The sequence below is a fragment of the Vespa velutina genome, chromosome 9 (assembly GCF_912470025.1).
Source record: "Vespa velutina chromosome 9, iVesVel2.1, whole genome shotgun sequence".
Classification (NCBI taxonomy): Eukaryota; Metazoa; Arthropoda; class Insecta; order Hymenoptera; family Vespidae; genus Vespa; species Vespa velutina.
In genome coordinates this window covers 5,781,757-5,803,866 of record NC_062196.1, presented here as the reverse complement: position 1 = coordinate 5,803,866, position 22,110 = coordinate 5,781,757, and the positions used below count along the sequence as shown (strand labels likewise).

At 33.4% G+C, this 22,110-nt stretch overlaps 1 protein-coding gene and 2 long non-coding RNA genes across 4 annotated transcripts; 1 reads left to right on the top strand and 2 right to left on the bottom strand.

Annotated features, from left to right (window-relative positions):
- Nucleotides 1–36: 36 nt before the first annotated feature.
- LOC124951656 lies at nucleotides 37–10,805 on the bottom strand. 2 transcript variants are annotated; one of them, XM_047500404.1, is made up of 6 exons: nucleotides 9,908–10,279; nucleotides 7,941–8,480; nucleotides 5,108–5,269; nucleotides 3,830–4,067; nucleotides 2,761–3,054; nucleotides 1,575–2,563 (listed from the first exon to the last, which is right to left on the bottom strand). In XM_047500404.1, the coding sequence occupies exons 1-6, from the start codon at nucleotides 10,196–10,198 to the stop codon at nucleotides 2,349–2,351; spliced, it is 1,740 nt and encodes a 579-aa protein (XP_047356360.1). In that variant the 5' UTR covers nucleotides 10,199–10,279; the 3' UTR covers nucleotides 1,575–2,348. The 2 variants fall into 2 exon arrangements, with proteins under 2 accessions (XP_047356362.1, XP_047356360.1); XM_047500406.1 differs by lacking the exon at nucleotides 5,108–5,269 and having other exon boundaries at nucleotides 37–2,563; nucleotides 9,908–10,805.
- An 88-nt stretch (nucleotides 10,806–10,893) lies between these two features.
- Nucleotides 10,894–12,986, top strand: LOC124951661. The gene is made up of 2 exons (XR_007101663.1): nucleotides 10,894–11,541; nucleotides 12,214–12,986. It is a non-coding gene; the product is annotated as an uncharacterized LOC124951661 (long non-coding RNA).
- Nucleotides 12,987–15,337: 2,351 nt separating this feature from the next.
- Nucleotides 15,338–20,757, bottom strand: LOC124951660. Its single transcript, XR_007101662.1, has 4 exons — nucleotides 19,617–20,757; nucleotides 17,676–17,839; nucleotides 17,040–17,453; nucleotides 15,338–16,640 (listed from the first exon to the last, which is right to left on the bottom strand). It is a non-coding gene; the product is annotated as an uncharacterized LOC124951660 (long non-coding RNA).
- Between the last annotated feature and the right edge of the window lie 1,353 nt (nucleotides 20,758–22,110).

Genomic DNA, 22,110 nt, shown 5'->3' with positions numbered 1-22,110 from the left:
AAATCGTGCAGCCGAGAGGAAACCCGAATTACAACGTTATTTCTCCAATTTCTTCTCTTACTGTCGATATTTCATCGACACGAATGGATCGAGTATGAGAATTATCTTGATCTCGAAGTGCGTTAATCGTGCCGATGAACGACTAAACGACGCATATGATCACAGTAAAGTCAAATTTTAACCTTAAAAGTTAAGGGGCTTGTTCTTGTTCCGCATATTTTCTCCGCACTCTTTTCTTTCTTTTTTTTTTTTTTTTTTTTTTTTCTTTTATTTCTCCGCGGTTGTTTTTTTTCTTTCTTCCCCCCTCCCCACCCCATCATCATCATCGTCATCATCATCGTCATCATCATCGTCATCATCATCATCATCCCCCTCCCCCACTCTATCCTTAAATCGGAGCCTTAATAAAAATCTAAGATAATGTTTGACGAACCGCGCCTGCGCAACTCGTCCTAGCTATTGTCAGTATGCAACAAGCGTATATTGACTATACGTTATTTTTTTTTTCTTTTTTTTTTTTTTTTCTTTTCTTTTAAAATCTTTTGTACTACAATGCCGACTTACGACTACTTTTATTTCGTCTAAAAAGACTACATAAGTAGGTACGCCCCTAAAAAAATGTTCTCTTTAAAAGCTTCCCACCTCGTTTATTTATTTATTTATTTATTTATATATTTATTGATTTTCATTTTTGTTGAGCGATAAGAGACAGGCGTGTTATGATTCGAAGTACGAGGAAGGAATTATTTAAATTTCGCTTGGATGTATGACCGTCAATAGTGTAATGGCGTTATTGCGCGCCATATTGTCGATCATAATCCTCCGCGATCCTCGACTATACTTTATTATCTCGATCATAATGATAATAATGTATATAAAGCCGAATATTTAATGTTAATTAATTAAATATCGGTGTTCTTCTAAAAATGCTCACGATTTATATCTAAATTTTCGTTCGAGCTATCCTACGTGATGTCTAATGCGCACGTCTATTAGTGTCATGTTTTATTAGCGCGATTTCTTTTTTCTTTTTCTTCCTTCTTTCTTTCTTTCTTTCTTTCTTTTTTTTTCCGAAGATAAATTCGAAAAGAAGAGATTCTCTACGCCTATCGTTTATTGTGATATATCCCGTTGCCCGTTCGAGTATCACAGTTTATCGAGTATGATATGTTAATATTAGCGTGTTAAATCGGTAGTAATAAAAGTGTTTCTTTCTGTTTTTTTTTTTTTTTTTCATTTTTCTCCATCTTCCTTTCCTTCCTTCCTTCCTTCCTTCCTTTTTTTTTTTTTTTATTTCCCCCGTATAATTGTCAATTATATATATATATATATATACGTATATGCGTTCAAGATAATCAGCTTATAGTTCGACGAGACGAATGCGTATCAGCCGATTAATGATATTACTCTCTATGATCATGTTATAAAATCGAAAAATACAAATGGCCAGTTGGCGTAAAACTAGGCGAGCGCAGACGATAGAGATTGAGATTTTTTTTTCTTTCTTTTTTTTTTTTTTTTTTTTTTTTTTTTTACCTCAAATTTCGTCCGAAGCGAATACGTGCGAAGTATTGATTTTCTACGCCTTTTTTCTTCCTTTTCTTTTTTTTTTCCTTCCTCCTTTTTTTTCTTTTTTTAGCGCATCGAAAGATCTTTTTCGATGTTACATTCTTTTCTCTCTCTCTCTCTCTCTCTCTCTCTCTCTCTCTCTCTCTCTCTCTTTCTCTCTCTCTTACTTTTTCATTCGATTTACCCGACGGTGCGACAAAGACGATTTTTTTTATAAGAAATATCTTCAACCATGGACCTCATCTCTACATTCTCTCGAACAATCCTAGAAAAATCGGATAAGTTTCTAGCAAAAAAAAAAAGAATTTTTAGTATCCTAGAAAAATTGTGAAATATACCGACGATGAACGCTTGTATATGTTTTTATTTAGCATATAAAGATACTACCGAGAGATAGCTTCGTATACCTTCGATAACATCATAGCAATATTTTAGACAAAATTGATAAAGATCTATCAGAGAAAAAGAGATAGACAAATAGAAAAATAGAGATAGAAATAGAGAGAAATAAAGAGAGAGAGAGAGAGAGAGAGAGAGAGAGAGAGAGAGATTCAAGTTTATCGAAATATTCGATCGTTCTTATTTTATACGCAGAGCCTATAACCCGATAATCCATCGATAATTTTCTTTTTTTCTTCCTTCCTTATTTTTGATTTTTGTGGGGTTTTTTTTATGTTCTTCTTTTTTTTTTTTTTCTTTCTTTTGTTTTTTTTTTTTTTTTTATCTCACCTAGTTACGTCCCTGCGTACGATATACAACGTCGAGCATTTCTGAGGAAATCAGAAGCATACGGAGGGCCTGTAAAGGCCGATGTATCCGCATAATCGGGCGCGCAATGCCGGCAGCAATATCGCCGCTGCGGATAGATTGTCTTGCAGTTGCGAACATTCGCAGATTAGTAGATACATCTTGTCACCCTGCGACATCGACTTGTGAAGGGTTATACGCCTTAGGCCGACCGATTTTGGTAGATATCGGTACATCATTCGGGCACCTGCAAGCAATAAGTTGTTAAAAAAAAAAAGAAAAAAAAAAGGAAAAGAAAAAAAAACCAGAGATTAAGGAAAAGAAAAAGAAATATTGAGAAAAGAGAAACAGAGAGAGAGAGAGAGAGAGAGAGAGAGAGAGAAGGAAAAAAAGAGGAAAGAAAAAGAAAGAGAAAATAAAAAAAAGTCATCCTATTTGTAGTACCACTCCAATAAAGCCAATTTTGCTCAAACTTGAGACCGTCGTCACCCTCGAACACTTTGAAGATCGAGACTATGTAGCCGGTGGACGGAATAGGTGGTCTCCCACCGGGTGGTTCCAACGGTGGTCTTGCTATCGTCGCTACTTCGTTGAACAGATCCAAAGTATGGCTGGCCGCGTATCTGAGGTCACGCGGATCGAACTTCCTCAAGGCCGCACATTGAACTTCGTTGTAAAAATCGAGGGGATCCGTGTTCTGCTTATTTATTAGATAGTACGTTATGAACGGGAAATCCGCTGTAATAGTCAAAGAAAATAAACTTTAATGTTATCTCGTTATACGCTAGAAGATAACTTGCTTAGATCGTTTTCATCTTATCGGATATATATATATACATATATATATATATATATATAGAGTGTTCCGCAATAACGGTATATTCTATTAATTTCGGATGAGTAAGTAATATATTGTGGACATCGACGAAGAAATTCTTTTTCCCCTTTTTTTTCTTTTTTCTTCATTCTTTTTTTATACGACGTTTTCTAAGTTACATATATTTTCAAAGTTTGATAGTTATGTGTGTATATATATATATATTATATATTATATATACACATACATATATATGTATTGTATACAATATTGTGTATAATATATATATATTTATTATATTATTATAAATTTTATTATTATGGTATTACAAAAAAAAAAAGAAGGTAATACTGTATAATATTAATTTTTTTAATTTCATTACTTGACATTAATATTAAATTATTCTAAAGCATTATAATATATTATAAAATATACATATATATATATATATATATATATATATATATATATATATATATATATAAAATCTAATAAGTTGTAATAAACGATTACGGTGAATAAGACTTTATTATCATTTGTTCGAATATATTTTTTTGTTTTGTTCTGTTAAATTCTACTTATTAAAGTGTAGGGGTACTCTAAAGGGATGATCTAAGCAAGTACATGCAGATAGTTTTTTTTTTCTTTCTCTCTTTCTTTTTTTTTCTTCTTTTTTTTTTTTTTTAACCCACTAACCATTCTTTTCCATGTTTGTGAGTAAAATACTTTGGGAGGCGGAAGGTGCTATTTCAGCGACGAGTTCCGCGGCGGTATCGCGTTGCAATACGAGAGGCCGTGAAACAGGAGACTCTACCAATGGATCCAAGGGTTCCAACGGTGTCATGAAATGGACAAGAACACATTGCTTTGGATCCTCGACCTCGAGAATCGACAGCGGGCTGCCCGATCTTTTCTTGTCCGCTATTGGTGCGCTCTTTAATCAACAAAATGAATGGTCCAACATTTATTACAAAAAATAAATACATATATATATATATATATATATATATATATATATATGTATAATGAAAATATTTCAATATAATAAAAATGGGAAATAATATCCTTCGAGGTTATTTCTGGATTGGTCCATTACGCAATAAAATTATACCTACGTTGTTAGTTAAAACCCGAAGGTGATTCAATTTTATTGTGCTCGAATCGCCACGAGTACTTAGTTTCATCTATTTTTAAGTCCAAGACGTACGTACAAGGTTGATGTGCGCGTGGATTCATCTTTCTTTCTCTCTCTTAATCTCTCTCTCTCTCTCTCTCTCTCTCTCTGGTTACGAACTTGAGCATTCCAGTTTTAACAGGTGTACACTCGCTCGTTTCGGACGTACAAGTAATTTACCTACATACTCTGATTTTAGACGGTCCAACTTTCAACCTTGAAACGAGAATTTTCTTTAATCCTTTCAACACGTATACATATATGTCACAAGTATAGTTGACAATACGTATTCTCGTAAAAAAAAAAAAGAAAAAAAAAAAAACTTCTGAGATTACGTACGTACATAATTCTCGTACATCCCTTTCTTAGATTACAACAATAATAATCATTTGTTTTCTTTGGCATATCTCTCGATTTTAGTCATTATTTTTATTTGTTTGTTTACCATCGTTACCGCAACGAAGAATAGAGAAAGAGAGAGAGAGAGAGAGAGAGAGAGAGAGAAAGAGAAAATAAATCAATGATTATCTCTTTGTTTTATATTAAAATGCAATCCGAATGATCAACGATAACTCGGATGAAAAAAATTAAAATCGAGTTCAAAGGGTTAATCCAAAAAGTTAAACCAAAGGGTGCTACATTGAACTCGTTTGTTTTGTTTGAAGAAATTTTTTTCTGTTGTCGTTGTCGTTGTCGTCATCGTCCTTGTCGTTTTGTCCATTGTTATTGTTATTGTTGCATATCGGAAATATTTTCAATATTGAAGATAATATTTGATTATAAAAAAGGGATGAACCTACCGGTACGCCAGCTGGTAAAAATCTTTCCAATGACGCAAGTGGTATAATGAAGCAGTCTCGATCCAATGTTGCCAGGGAGATCGGTTCACCACGTGGTGGACTATTACCGGATACAACGAGGGGTGTATAGGTACCGGAAGATCTATTGCCGCTAAAGGACACCTGAAAATATCGATCAAAAAAATTTTTCAATCGATTTCCTGAATTTTATTATTAATCGTACCGTTAGATCATTTTTGTTTTAACGAAATCGTCGATATAACACAACTTACTCTTTTTCTATTCGATTTTTTTTTTTTTTTTTTTTAGAACGAAAGGGAGAAGAAAAAAAAAAGAACGAATTGTTAAAAAACTTAAAGATCTTTTTATGTGTTGCTACTACTATTACTACTATTACTCTAATACTATTACTATTATTCTATGACTATGTGTAAATTCGGTCAATGACTACTACGTCTGAATATACACGTTCTCTAGTATTTATATGTATATATGTATATGTCTCTTTCTCTCTCTCTCTCTCTTCATCTGATGGATCGTTCCTGGTATTCGAGTTTTATATCGATCGTAAGAAATTTTGTGCGATTGATTAGCCAGTCAATTCTCTTTCTCCGAACCTGTTTAGGACGTTGAAGAAATCGTTAAAAAAAAAAAAAAAAAAAAAAAAAAAAAAAACAAGTAAGCGAAGAACTAACGTATTTATGTAAATTTCGATTTAATACTTTTACTTATAATTTTTATTATTTATTCTTATGACTTACGATTTAACGGCGCGTGATCCTGACCGAAGGAATTTCTCATAGTCGATCTCATTATACACATACACACATACATTTGTATATTATCGATCGACTCGTAAAACTGAAATGTCTCCATTACCCGATCGATACTCCGTTTTATTATTATTATTATTATTATTATTATTATTATTATTATTATTATTATTATTATTATTATTATTATTATTATTATTATTATTATTATTATTATCTGTATGTTACACGAATGTAGGATAAATTATCTTCTTTCTTTCTTTTTTCTTTTTTTTTTTTTTTTTATATACACACACAACTTTTCTACGATTTCATAGGAGATAAATTATTTAATTGGCCTTGACAAACGATTGATATTATTGATATTCGTAGAATATTTTTTTGTTCTGTTTTGTTTAGACATGACGTACGTGTGTATGTGTGTGTATGTGTGTCTGTATATATATATATATATATATATATATACATATATATAGATATATGCATATTATATCAAAATGAAAAATTATCAAGAAATATTGTACGTGGTCGTTAAACGATAAAGGATCAAATTGAAATGACACGTAGAAAGATAATCGTAGAAAATGTGAAAAGATTTTGCATGGTCTAACGCGAAGTCTCGTCTCGAAATTTACTGCACGTCGCAAAGATCCACTATGGCGTGCAATAAGATAGGGACTTTGCGTGCCGTTCGATTTTGTGTAGGTGTAACTTTATGCTACATTGCACGGTACACGTTAAGGTATTCGCCGTTTCCTCTCTATAACTTTTCTCGTCCTTGTAAAATTATACTCTTAAACCGACGACGGGTCGTAATGCACCTTCCACATTCCGTTTCACGTGATTTGTTCGTTTCGAAACTAAACGAAACGAAATGAAAGCAACCAATCGTTTTGCCCAATGTAAGATAAGAATTTAGAATGAAGATTAGGACGTCTTTAACGAATGTCCTGTATAGAGAGTGTCTTTGAAATAATTAAAATATTTTCATTCAAGTAATATGATTCGTGAAAAGAATTTTAATGGAAACCTTTCGATCCCGTAGCTTATTTTATTCGTCATATGTATAAGTATAATTTTTATATACGATTAAGTATAATTTTTATTCAACTTTTCGCCTTACAAGATATATATATATATATATATATATATATAATTATACGCAAATTTTTATTACAATTTATTTTAGAGATACCAAGTATGAGAAATGTAAAAAGTGTTTTCTTTTTTTTTTTTTTTTATGAGTTTAGAACTAGTACCTATTCGTTACCGGTATCTTTAAAATTTCATAACGGTACTGTTAACGTGACCATTCTCCTTTTGTCTGATTTGGCCCTGTCCTTTTGTGATTCATAATGCGGTATAATTATTCTGGTGCAGTCATGAATCATATTCTACGAGTTATAACAATGTCACGCATAATAAGAATTCGATTTCTAAAGTTGAGAATTAATTTAAGTGCACGCATTTGCAAATTTAACCGTAATGATAAGGCATATTTTTAAATATATATATATATATATATATATATATATATGCGTATGTACGCAGTAATATATTCAAAATTAGCATGACGCGTGCATTAACACCCGAAACGCTACGGTCGGCACGAAACCGCGATTTGTGATGAAATATCGTCATGCATTAGTTCGCCGGCATTAGAGGGTTTTTGCGAGTTTTATGAAGATATCGCGTGAGATGTTACAACGGAGTCTTTAAACATCTCATACATTTTCATTGCGTCTTTACGTGTGTTATAAACTATCGTTCTAGTGGAACACGTGAATTAACCGGACACCTAATCGCGTATCGCGATGGAAGTAAACGTTAAGGTGGGACGGAAAATTGTAGAGATTATGTAACGAAGTCTGCTCGATAAAAATAAACATAGTATGTTATACGCGAATGGAATTCGAGAAATATTGAGGTATATTGGAGATAGGATTAAAGTAGACGTTTGCTGGGTATTCGATCGTAAAGGGTGTTTTGAGCGACTCGGTAAGGATATATTTGCCTGTTAAAATTGAAAGACTCGAAATCGATATAATAAAGCGTGATACCTGTCTAGAGGCAGTTGGCGTTGGCGGCTCGGACGGCTCCTTCGATTGCTGATTCTGCTTCCTTTTGATCTGATTGGTCGAGGCTGGGCCTTGCGCTGTACCGGAGTTAGCCCCACCACCTCCCCACTTGATAACATGCGGCCCAGAGTTACGGCGGGGCGACGGCCCCAGTCGTTCGCCGGCATCGGGATCGAGTGGTGCACCGAGCGGTCCACCTGTGGGCGGCGATAGGAAGAGATGAGTTCGATATCCGAAACTCTGATGCTCGTGATCGCCCATCGACGGAAAGTAGCCAAATTCCCTGCTACGTCTTATCGGTCCACGTCCTGGTATTACTGATTGGCCAGGAACTCTTGTTATACCGTAACGGTTTCCAAGACCCAAGCACGTTCCACCACCATAAACTCCTCCACCTCCTCCTCCTCCTCCTCTACCACTTCCTCCGTACGTCCCACCGAGCTTGCTCTCTCCCAATCCTCCTCCCACGCCACCTCCGGTTCCCGTTAAACCACCACCGGCACCCCTCTCCACGCCGAAGTTCTTGCGGAACATAAGATTCATGATTGATGCTGATCAAAATTTTTTCTTCCTCGGCTAGATCGGTTAGGCAATCGATGACATATAAACTTGATAAAAAGCAACGCAAAAGCAATGACGATGATGATACTTGAACTCGTCGTTGTTGTTATTGTTGTTTTTGTTATTATTATTATTATTGTTGTTGTTGTTGTTGTTGTTGTTGTTGTTGTTGTTGTTGTAGTTGATGTTTTATTTGTTTATTTATTTACTTTTTGTTATTTATTAATTTTCGTTTCGATAGTGCAGTTTAACACACGACAATGCCTTTTCTTTTAATACCAAATCATTTCGTTTGCCCTGTGTGTGCAATGTATGTACATAATGGAACGTGTTTGATGCGCGATCGATCGCGCACCGTTAATCCCCGTTAACTCTCTCATTCTTTATCGATCGTAATTTGCAAAGATCTTGAAATAATCATTCCTCATATTTTATACTCAGGAAGTGGAGTCTCCCTATTGACGATAATTTAACTTAATACGACTCTTTCGTACTATTCGTTTATCAAATTATTTTGATTTACTCTCTGAAGTTACGTTTTGATCTATGCAACGTAAGAGATGGAGTAAGGAGAGAAGGATGGAAAGAGAGAAATCAAGACAGACAGAAAAAAAGAGAAAGAGAGAGAGAGAGAGAGAGAGAGAGAGAGAGAGAATGAGATGCCGTGTAATCGAACAGAAACAAACTATCCAAAGTATTTACGCGTTCATCGACCGTATACTTTTCGTCTCTATCGAACCTTGACCTCGGTGAGTGAACGGTGAGAAAGGAGAACTAGAAATCTAGCCAGTTCGCGCACGATTGGACTGTCGACTCGATACTGCCAGATCGAACGTAAACTCTTCTCCCTCGCCCTTCCTTCTTTCCTTCAACGAGCCAAATTCAAAACGGTTATGCTACGTTCACTCGGGCGAGAACATTTTCGCCCACCACGATCATCGCCAGTTTCTGAATCATTTGGCTTTAACGTAGGACTCTTTATCAACCTGTTGGCTAATCGTTTGATCTCGTTATCCTCCCACGGTTCCATTATCTTGTTGCACGTTAGTTCTAATTCGCTGATTAACGATCCGTACAAAAAAAAAAAAGAAAAATTAAAGAATTTGCGATTGAAATAGATACAAAAAAAGAAAAAAGAACAGTTGCAAAATTGTACTATGGTTTCCTTCCTTTTTTCTTTTTCTGTTCTTTTTTTTTCTTCCCTTCCCTCCTCTCTCTCCCCCCCCCCTCGCCCCTTTTAATCGCGTAAATTTAGAACGGCAGGAATATTTTCCAAGGACAGAGAAGATCAATCCAGTACAGGTTCTATGATCAAGTACGTAACATAGATAAATTGACATCTAGGTCATTGTGATTACTTAGATCGGAATCGCAAATTCCTCCTGTACCTGTTTTTCTTCGAACGAAGGTGTCACGTACACTCGTTGAATCTCATTCTGGATTATAAATCGAACGTCCAGGAAACTACTACCATCACCATCACCACCATCACTATTACTACTACTACTACTGCTACTACTACTACTACTACTATCACTACTACTACCACTACTATTACTATTACTATTGCTAGTATACGTCAGACCTCCGAATAGTTTTCCTCTAACTTTTGAATTAATCAACGAGGAACTCTGACAATTGATAAGGTGGAGAGCTAAAGGTATTCCTATCGTTGCCATACATTGTTCAACTTCTTCACTCTCCTTGCTCTCTCTTTCTTTCTCTTTCTTTCTGTCTGTCTGTCTATTTGTCTCTCTATCCCTCTCTTCCCCTTCTCTCCCCCCCCCTCTCTCTCTCTCTTTCTCTATCCCTCTTTTGGGTTGTGCGAAAAGTGTTTTGGCAAAGGTTGAGGATTGACGACAAAAAATTTTAAAAATGGCGTAAGGCAAGGTTTATTGTGAGTAATAAGCACATGAAACTGTATAAATGTATATATAGAAAGAGAGAGAGAGAGAGAGAGAGAGACCTATATATATCATAGGTCGTTAATTAGAATTAAATCTTGCTTTTCTTGTTTGTCCCGTGTTCATTTGTTTGTTTATTTGTTTATTTGTTTGTTCGTTCGTTCGTTTATTTGTTATTCCCTTGTTTGTTTTGTTTTCAAGTTATTCCTGACATGTAAGACACTAGGACACTTGGTCACGTTTTATGATAGGACGTCAGAGATATAGCTTTTAGTTACGCGTATAGGAAAAGACAAGTGGAGTAATATACACGACAGGGATACACCAGGGAATAAAAAAAAGAAAGAAAGAAGAAGAAGAAGAAGAAGAAGAAGAAGAAGAAGAAGAAGTAGAAGAAGAAGAAGAAGTGAAAAGAAAAAAGAAAGAAGAAGAAATGAAAAGAGGATAAAAAGAAAAGAAAAGAAGAAGAAAATAAAAGAAAAAAGAGAAAACGTTCTCATTCCATGACGCATGTATGTATGTACGTACACCACAGATTGGAAAAAAGAACACAAACTGGTCTGTTTTTATTTCTTTAGAGATAGATATGTATACGGACACTCACGTAGCACGTGTTCAACACACCGGTAGATCGATACTATATTGAAATATTCACTGTGAGTTATGTGATGCACCAGTTGGTCTCGCTCTAGGTAGATCGTCAAGGTTTCTTCCTGGGCTCCCGTAGAAGGTCACTTTGTTATCCAATCCAACGAGGGAGAAAACAAAGAGAGAAAGAGAGAGAGAGAGAGAGAGAGAGAGAGAGAGAGAAAGAGAAAAGAAAAAAGAAAAAAGAAAAAAGAAAAAGAAACGGGTGATAAATCCTCGTCACTTTTCTTCGATCTTTACGATCGAAGAGAAACGGATTACGGCCCTGAAGTTTTCCTTAGCCATCTCTTATGCGAACGAATACTTGCGACTAGTAGGACGCGAATAGGAAGAAATAGAAAATTCTTGAACTTGATGGATGATTAAGTGAAAATAAAAGAGGACGCGGGTGGTAAGGAGGTAAGGAGGGACCGAGCGATTCTCTAGGATCACGCTATTCCGCACGAGTGGCACCCCCTCACTGCCAGAACGTACGTGAGGCGTCGCGACGCTTAACCAGGGCTGTAGATATGTGGCGCTCTTTAGATGGCTCTTTTAATATGATACGTCGTAATAAGCATGAGAATTTCTCAATTCACGCTTTAACGTTCGATCCAATTCGTTTTCCTTTTTGAATTATTTCATTTTATTTCTTTTTTTCTTTCTTTTTCTTGTTTTCTTTTTTTTTTTCTTTTTTTTCGTCGTTCGATCGTTCTTCTTTTCAACCTACCATCAATATCCGGTTTTGTTATCGATCGATATGACACGGCAATGTAACAACTATATCCATAATTTTATCGACGTTGTAATTATTTTTCTTTTTCTTTTTCTTTTTCTCTTCTCTTTTCATCCAAACCACATATGCACGTATGTAATTGGAAATATTGTAACTTTTTCTTTTCTTGCAATCTTTTTTTCTCTCTTTGTTTTTACGCGAATGTGCGTATTATTAAAAAAAAAAAAAAAAAAAAAAAACGACTTGAAGTTATTATGCGATCAATTATTATTGTAAATTTAACGTACGTCGAATGGTATTAATGACGCGAGGAAAAAATTAGAAAAAAAGAAAAAGAAAAAAAAAAAGAAAAAGAAAAAAAAAGAAATGTACAATCTTTTCTCCTAGGCCAGTCACAATTTTAATCGAATGATTCTAATGATTTCAGAATTGTCCTTGAAACATTCTTCGGCATTTTTTATCTTACTCGATGACGCAGTAAAGAAGAAGAAGAAGAAGAAGAAGAAGAAGAAAAAAAAGAAAAAATAAATAAATAAATTAAACGAACGATTTATCTTATATCTTTTTCTATGCTCGAGATCAAGATCGGAGGCCCGTCTGTCTCTGTCCTCTAGTGGCTTGCCAAAAGTCACTCCTGACGCACGAATTTTGGCACTCACTTGTGAACGGAGGAACATTTTTACTTGAAGTTTACGCTTCGCAAGACATTGACGACGGAAAGGTAGACAGAAAGAAAGAAAGAGAGAGAGAGACAGAAAGAGAGAGAGAGAGAGAGAGAGAGAGAGAGAGAAGGGGGATGGGGATGAGAATGAGGATGAGGGTGAGGGTGAGGGAAAGGAAAATGGAGGGAGATACGCGGACAAAACAATCGGCCATTCTTTTCTCTCGTCAGGATGGTACTATTACTTGGAAGAATTTATGGCTTTGATACTAAGATTTGGCAAACTCTTCGAATTCAAACGAGAAACACACATCGAGCAGTTTACATCTTGGATATTGAATTGAATGTCCCTTTTGGATTTATTTACGATCGCGTTGCGTCTCTCTCTCTTTCTCTCTTTTTCTATCTATCTTTAGTTTTCCATCTTTTTTTTCATTTTCTTTTTATTTTTATTTTTTTTTTTTTTTTATTTCCTATATCATCGAAGTTACGTGAAATATGAGACTATCGCATTGCTTTTACGTACACACATACATAAATATACGATACATTCCAAAAATAAATGGACTGTTCTTAAAAAAAAAAAACAAAAAAAGAAAAAAAAACAAAGAAAGAAAAACAAAAAAGAAAAAGTCTCGTTTTTCTTTTTTTCTCCTTTCTTTTCTTTCGTCTCGAAGAAAATTCCAGAATCGATCGAATGTTTGTTACTTTTTTTCTTTTTTTCGTTGAAGAAGAAAACGAAAAACGATAAATAAATAAATAAAAAAATAAATAAAAAAAAAAAAAATTTGTTCGAATATAAAAACTTTTTCGTTCGCTTTCTGTATTTCTTTTTTTTTCCTTTTGTTTCGTTTCTCTTTCTTTTTTTTTCGTTCTTTTTTTTTTTTTTTTTTTTTTTTTCCAATTTCCGATTTTTTCGTTCACGTGTTTCATATTTACCTGTTGTTTTTATTTTTCTTCCTTCGTCCTTCTATTTGTATTGTTTTATTCATTGAACGTTCACTGGATAACACTTAATTCAGGACGTACTACGTGTGTAATATGCAATTTGCAATCAAGGAGATCGAATTTTTCACGGGAATCTCGTAACGATTCGATTAAAATAAAAGATAATAGAGAAAAATGTTTCGACAAAGGCGACAAGCGTGAAACTTACGTTTTAACGGTTCGAACGTATCTTATGGGACTGTTCACCCTGAGAATTTAATCTTGGCAAGCTACTTATATACTATAGTTATCGAGATATTAATAGCTACTTTTTCGAGGATGCTAAAAGACAGACGTGTGTATATATATATATATATATATATATATATATATATATATATATATATATATCTTTCAATGTATTATCCGGATGTTTGATGAACTGTCAATGTCACGAAATAAATCATTCTGAGATGATTTTCATAACTGTTTACCAAGTTGAGCTTTTTGATGTAACATTTTAAATTTAATGATTACTTAATTAAATGTAAACATTAAGTGATCCAGCTATTTCCGGATAAACACGATTGACGAACGTGAAATGTCTTGATATATATAAAAAAAAAAAAGAAATGAAAAAAGGAGAATAAATACTTTCAAACGAACCTAATCGCAGATTTAATATTTCATATCCAGTGTCCGTATATACATTTGTATATATATATATATACACACGTACCCACATATATGTGAATAAAAAAATAAAATAAAATAAAATAAAAAGAAAGAAGAAAAAAAAAGAAAACTAAAACATACCACCAAGCAAAAGTAAAAATTATATAGTATACGATACGAACAATATCATGTAATGTAAATGGCATAGTTAAAGTTTGATGAAGTTCAAGTGCTCATCGATTTCTTGCCGCACACATGTTATACGATATATATACATACATACATACATATATATATATACATATATATATATATATATATATATGTATGTACATTGTGCATACGTTCACGTTATCTGCATTCATCGCGTTCATAGGGCGCGGCATTCAGCTATACATAGTCATTTGTCAGTGTGTATATATATATATATATATATATATATATATATATATTATGTATAATATGTATATATGTATATTTTTATAATTATCGGAAATAAGTTGTAATCTTTAATTTATCTCATATTTAGAAAGAAAATGAGTTTTCATTTATTTTCGTTTACGAAATACTCGTATTTATAAACATATATATATATATATATATATATATATATATATATGCCCATATATATGGAAATATAAATAACATTCATACAATTATTCTAATGAATTCATTAAATTTATAAAAAAATATTTTTTTTATCGTTGCGGTAGAGATAAATGCATATATATATATATATATATATATATATATATATATATATATATATATGTATGTATGTATGTATGTACATTTTTATAAATTGAATAAGATATATAGTATATCTTAAATTTTTTCTATTAAATTTTGATAACGCATTTTTTTTTTTGAAATAGAAATAAAAATAATATTCTTATGAAATAATAAAATATAACAGTTAAATTGATAATTTATAGTTTTAAATAATCATCTTTATATCCGTACAATTACATTGTTGGATTTCGAAAAAAGTTTATTGAAAAGAAAAATTTATATATAATAAAAATTTAACGTATCAATTCATTTTATCGAAATTCACGGAATAAAGATGAATTTTGAATTCGAGAACAAATTATAATTCAAGACATATATATGCAACTACTTGCAATTGACCTTCTAACGTAATTCATCAATTAACCATACGTTCCATTCTGTTAATTACATTTCTATTTCGATTTAATTAACATTGTCTTGATACACGCTTAGAATATCCACGTTATGAAAAATTCGAATTTGTTTTATTTTCTTTTTTTTTTTATTTCTCTCTCTCTCTCTCTCTCTCTCTCTCTCTCTCTCTCGCACTCTGTAACTATCTGTCTCTCTTTTTCCGTCAATTTTTCCTATTTCCTCGATACGAAATGAACGTGCTCTCTATGTTTACTTAAAGGTCAGCATTGACCATTACTTTTCCTACTACCAAGAACTATCGATTTTTTATACTTTGCTATTACATTTGTACATATGTGTGTGTGCGTGTGTGTGTGTGTGTGTGTGTTACCCGAGAATCCAAGTAGTACGAATCAATAATTGTACGGATGATTATCTTTTTCCACTTGTTTCGTAAGACGATCGAAATTAATACATAAAAATTAATTCGATCGAATTAAATTATTATTTTCGATCTTATTATCGATCTCGTGGCATCTCTTTGATTTTATATATATATATATATATAAACAAAAAAGAAAAGCCATGGAGTAAATTTGAACGAGAGAATTGAGAGCGATAGGGTTAGAAGTGTGAAAAAAGCAAAAAAAAAAAAAAATTAGAAAGAAACGTTTGAACGATTAATGATCGTAAATGAGTATGTAAATTAACGACTATAATGGATTCGTGTAATATCTACGACGGTATTTAATGACTATATACAATTTCGAATGCTATCGTTTAATATTCTAATGTCTCTCTCGGTAATCGATTTTTTTTAAATGATACACAAATATCTCCGTTAATACGAATATACGAAGTTAAACGTGATAATATGTGATCTATTAAATCAATTTATGTGCAAGACGTGAATCATATTAGCATTATGAAAAACTCGTTTCTTCTACGCAGTTTAAGTCCTAGACATTCATATCCTTTCACTCAAGAATCGTAATAAATAGATAGATACATAGATACATAGATAGATAGATAGATAGATATATAGATGGATCGATGGATGAATGGCTGGATAGATGGATAGATGGATAGATTGATAGATAGGTCAAACATTAACCTGAAAGAATATCGATAATGATATGTTTAAGTATCAACAATGTGTTCGAATAATCAACGTGTAAATAATCAATAAGAATATCGTTGACAAATTATCATCTATTGTATAGATATTAAAATATCTTAGATAATACCTAGATTAACATGCTGAAACAATATTAAATAGATAAACGATGTTATAGGAACTATACGAATAATTAGATCGACATTGTTCCATTTATATTATATCGATTATTACGAATCATTGCGGAAGAAGAAAAGTAAAAAAAAAAAAAAAAAGAAAAGAAAAAAAAAAGAAAAATAAAAAATAAAAGAGAAAATACACTTCCCAGCGATTTTGCATCGGTTATCGGCTAAAATAGAAAATCATTTTGAATTAATTAAAATAATACGCTATAAGGAATAAGAAAATATTGAATTCAAATATAAATATAATATTAATAATTCATTAACTAATATCTAAAGGTATAGATATATAGATATATATAGATAGATAGTTAGATAGATAGATAGATAAATAAATAAATAGATATATAGCTGAATAGATAAATAAATCCTTTTTTTACTAATACTACTAACAGATTCTCAGATACGTTCTCGTTCGAAAAACGTGCTAAGCGACATTAAAAAGACGAAAGAGAGAAAAGAACGAAAAAAAAAAAAGTAAAAGAAAAAAACGAAAAAAAAGAAAAAAGAAATAGCAAAAGATAAAAAGAGCATTGAAATTCAAAGATTTTTAAAATGATCCTCACCTGTATCGTACAAAGGGCAGGGCATGTAACCGTAACGTTGTTCCGGATGTACGACAGATCTGTTCCTTTGTCCGCTAGTCATCGCTGCGAACTTGGTCACGTATTGGAGAAATTTGTCATAGAAAAGTAAAATCGTCGTGCGGATTATCGTTGAAGATTCAAGATTGCCCTTTTTCTTCTTCTTCTTCTTCTTCTTCTTTCTCTTCCACTTCCACTTCCACTTCCACTTCCACTTCTTTTTCTTCTTCCTCTTTTTTCCCTGTACGACGATCGATCGATCCAAGCCGATCCTTTCGAGTTATCTCGAATTGGCCAAGTTAAGGACGAACGACATCCTTCGATGATCCTCCTCAGAGCGAGACATCGGTTATCGGATACGCTCGGCCACGAATTAACCAATTAACGTACTGCCCACTGTCGGTGTGCCAATTAGACGATCTTCCTTCTCTATATATCTCTGTCTGTCTGTCTGTCTGTCTGTCTGTCTGTCTGTCTGTCTGTCTGTCTCTCTCTCTCTCTTTCTCTCTCTCATTCACTCTCTCTCTCTCCCTTTTTCTCCCTATTTCGAGATACACACAGACATAGACACATACATACGTACAACATGCACACATGCATACAAACAAATACACATACAATTGACTGACTCTGTTAAATTCTTCTTCTTCTTCTTCTTCTTCTTCTTCTTCTTCTTCTTCTTAAGATCTCTTACGAGAGGCTCTCGTTCTCACTTAATTACAACGAAAATAACTCTATCCTTGTCGACGTTCTTCCAAGTTTTGTTGTTCCAACGAGAGTCACTGGGAGAATAGAAAAAGGAAAAAAGAAAATGGGCGGGAAAATTTTTAAATATATATATATATACAGTCACACAAACACATATATACACACATGCACGCAACCATACATTCGTTCTCTTTCTATCGCTTTTCTATTTCGAGAAAAGAAGAAAGATATTGTTCGTTGAAAATGGAACGATTCTTTCGAGTTCCTTCGTTCGTGTCATCGACCGTTTCTTTCTATCTTTCTTTCCATCTTTTTATCTATCTTTCTTCCTCCCTTTTTTCCTTCCTTTCTTCCTTTCTCTTTCTCTCTTTTCGCTATTTTCCCTTTCCCATTTGTGAAGAACCTAGAAAGATTATCCCTCTGTCTCTGTCTGTCTCTGTCTGTCTCTGTCTGTCTCTGTCTCCCTACTTTTCTTTCTATCAGTGAAGGAAAATTTTTGCTTCGTGATGGGAGGGGGGGAGGGAGAGAGGGTACGGGAAGGAGGTCGTACATGTTGGCCGGGGGCATCGTATTGAAAAGTGGTCGTTCGAAATTTTTGTTATATCTTTTTTCTTCTTTTTTTTTTTCTTTTTCTTTTTTCTTTTCTTTAATTTTTCCTTTCTCTCTTTTTTTTTCCCCCCTTCTCAATGAATTTTCTTTCATACCATCTATCACTTATCTTCGATCTAACTGATCGAACGTTACTTTTAATCAAACCTATTCCGTACAATCGGTGATACGTATTTTCGTAGTTTAATAAAAAATGAAAACTTTAATTATCTAGTAATGGGCATTTAAATGACCTGTATCTAAACGCATGCACACACTCGTTTGATAACAATTTTTCGCCCACGATTATGGCATACCGTATTTATTGCATAACTAGCTAGTAATTATTGCATATTTCTATGTATCTGTATATATGTGTGTGTGGGGGTGTGTGTGCGTGTGTGTGTGTGTCTATGCTGTGCAATGATATACGACGAGTTTTGCAAAGAAGTATTACACGTCACGTCGATCTAGAGATATTGATTGAATAGTTTATTAAAAAAAAAAGAGAGAAAAAAAAAAAGAAGAAATAAAAAATAAAAAAAAGGCACGAATAGCAAAGAGAAAAAGTAGATCGGTTAGTAAAGTGTCAAGTCGCATTACACGATTAATCTACGAGTCTTCGTGCAAATTTTAAAATAGAAAACGAACGATTTGGCCGATATAATTCGTTGAAAAAAAAAAAAAAAGAAAAGAAAAACAAAAAAAAAAAGATTAACAATGTTTTAATATATTTATTTGTATATATGTATATATATATATATATTTTTTTTTTTTTTTATTTCGATTTTTATAAAAAAGAAAAAGTGATAAAATTGTGAAGGGATACATTTATCACAATTAATTTTCAAATATAATAAATTGAAATTTATCAGTTACCTCGAATTATTTTATCGGCATCTCGAGTTCTTTTATACATACATACATATTTATACATACATATATATATATATATATGTATGATTTCTATACACGAGGGATACGACGCGATGATATAGGAGAGTTTCGTCGGAATCGAGTGGCTTTTATAACCCAAGTATTCTTCAGTGTAGCATGCATTATCGATATACCGAGATATCAACGAAATCTTGTGACAAACCCAACGAGTGAAAAAGAGAGAGAGAGAGAGAGAGAGAGAGAGTCGACTCTTTCCCTCTTTCTCTCTCTCTCTCTCTCTCTCTCTCTCTATTTCTCTCTGTCAGTTCGTGTAAACGTACTCCGATAGAATCACCGACCTTTTCTATACTCCGAAAAAACACAAACCTTAAAAGGAGAGGATCCGAGCCAACAGCTGTTTACCGAATGACTCGAGATCCATATGAGTCCGCTGAAAATGGCTTCATCGTACGTCAAATTGATACTTTCTTGGCACGATTTTCAAACCACCTTTTAATGCATGCTCGAAAGTGGACGTATTAAAAGTTTCGAGTGTCCAAATTTACGAGCGCAATTTGTAGGATTGTTATATGAAAGTAATAAAAGATAAAAAAAAAAAAGAAGAAGAAAGAAAAGAAAAATAATGCAACAATGAAAATAATTGACACGTAAGGTTAAAGAACTTGACATCGGATAGAACTTGGAGGGAAGGGTGGACGGGGTAGGGGTGGGGTTTTGATAAATATTTATAGAAAAAAAAAAAAAAAAAAAAAAAAAAATACCATTCAATTATTCAATGAATTAAAGAAATATATAATAGTTTTTGTGTCCTCTAAAAATGACTCGATCAATAAAGATAATCAATAATATATATTCATAACATTTAAATAGTCACCGAACTCGTTTTTTTAATTTCTTATAATATGTATAATTTCGTCGGAAAAAATGTAATACCTTCTTTATCCTGTTGTTCGTTATTAGTTATAATATAATTTAAATAACGAAAAAAATGAAAAAGGAGTTTGTGAATCCATTAAACGATAAAATTTTTCTAACAAACAACGAACACTCCCGTTATTGTAGATAAATATTTGACTAAGAATGAACGTTTCATCTCGATTCAACGACGGCATCTAAATTAACATCTTATTAGCATTCGCTACCTGTTCAGTTCCAAGGTAAACTGAATGAAACATTTAATGGACATTGTTATCACGTTTAAAGTCACTCGATATTGAATATGTTAGAACGTGTAGATATTTACGCACCACGTGGACATTGTCGAACGAACGAACGAACGAACTAACGAAAGAAAGAAAAAATAAATTAAAAAGAAAAAGAATAAGAAAAAAGGAAGGACAAATATTCGTTATGTGGAACGTATCATTCTTGATAAATGACGAGGTTGATAACTATAGAATATTTTTTTTTCTTCTTCTTCTTCTTCTTCTTCTTTTCCTGCACGAAATGCGCGATGTTGTACGAAATGAAAAATCAAAAAACAAAAAAATCGTATTATTTCTTGGATTGGAAGGTTGGGGGGGGGGGGGGGAGTGGAAAAAAAGAAAAGAAAAGAAAAGAAAAAGAAGAAACTTTTTGAACGAGCGTTAACGAATTTCTTTTTTTTCCTGTTTTTTTTTTTCGTTTTCTTTTTTTTTTTTTTTTTTTTTTTTCGTTTTTTTCCTCATCGTCGTTACGACGGGGTAAAAATTTGTGATGAACGTGAACGGACCGATTAAAATTCCACGAAACACCCTGTATATTTCGTTCGCGCCGAATCGATTTCGCGGCTGGCGAAAGGTAAAGAAAGGGAAGAAGGAAAAAAATTAAAAAGAAAGAAAGAAACGAGAAGAGGAAGAAGAAGAAGAAGAAGAAGAGGAGGAGGAGGAGGAGAAGAAGAAAGGGGAAGAAGAAGTGGATGAAGAAGTGAAAAGAAAGAAAAGGAAAAGAGTTTTCGATCGGCACTCTCGCGCGCTCGGCACACACGTGGACGGAAAAATTGGATCTCGAGAAATAGATAAATAGATAGATAGATGAATACACAGACAGACAGACAGACAAACAGACGGATAGATAAATAGACAGACAGATAGATAGATAGATAGATAGATAGAGAGAGAGAGAGAAAGAGAAAGAGAGAAATGGAAAAGAAATAGTATCTACGTGTTTTCCTTCGTTCGCGTATTTTTGTTTTCATTTTTTTTTTATCTTCTTCCTTTTTTTCTTATTTCTTTTTTTTTTTTTCCTTTTTTTCTATTTTTAAACTTTTCGAGTATCTCCCGTGAAAGCTTATGTTAGCCCTTAGCTTGAGACACGAGGCACTTTTCCTAATGCGCACGTCTATTTTATAGTATATATATATATACATATATATATATATATATATATATATATATATGTATATATATATATATATATCGTTGGATTCGTTCGATCGTCGAGAAGGCGTGTAAGGCAAGACAAGGCAAGGCAATGGCACGAAAAGGAAATTCAGGATTTCGACGCCGTACGTACATACATCAACGTGCTCGTCCACTCGGTGAGGATAACGTGGAGAGAGCGACCGTTCGGTGCACGGTTCGACGCTGTACTGGACCACTGTGCGAGGAGAAATTCGAAGAGAGAGAGAGAGAGAGAGAGAGAGAGAGAGAGAGAGAGTGAGAGTGAGAGAGAGAAATAGGGTGGTAAGGGGAAGGGACATAAGTGCGAGGGAGATGGAAGATTGTAAGGGGTAAAGAGGCGAGTACGCGAGAGAGAGAGAGAGAGAAGGGGCTGAGAGAAGGATGAAAGTGAGCATGAGAGAGACAGAATGTATAAGGGTAAGGAAAAGAAAAGAGGGGATAGAGAGGGAGAGGAGAAAGAGGGATGGAAGGGAGATAGA

Coding starts and splice junctions, on each gene's coding strand:
- LOC124951656 (XM_047500404.1), bottom strand. CDS start 10,198: ATGGCAACGATAGGAATACCTTTAGCTCTCCACCTTATCAATTGTCAG. Junction 5,270..7,940: donor CGCCAACTGCCTCTAGACAG/GTATCACGCTTT, acceptor CGATATTTTCAG/GTGTCCTTTAGCGGCAATAG. Junction 3,055..3,829: donor CACAAACATGGAAAAGAATG/GTTAGTGGGTTA, acceptor TGACTATTACAG/CGGATTTCCCGTTCATAACG.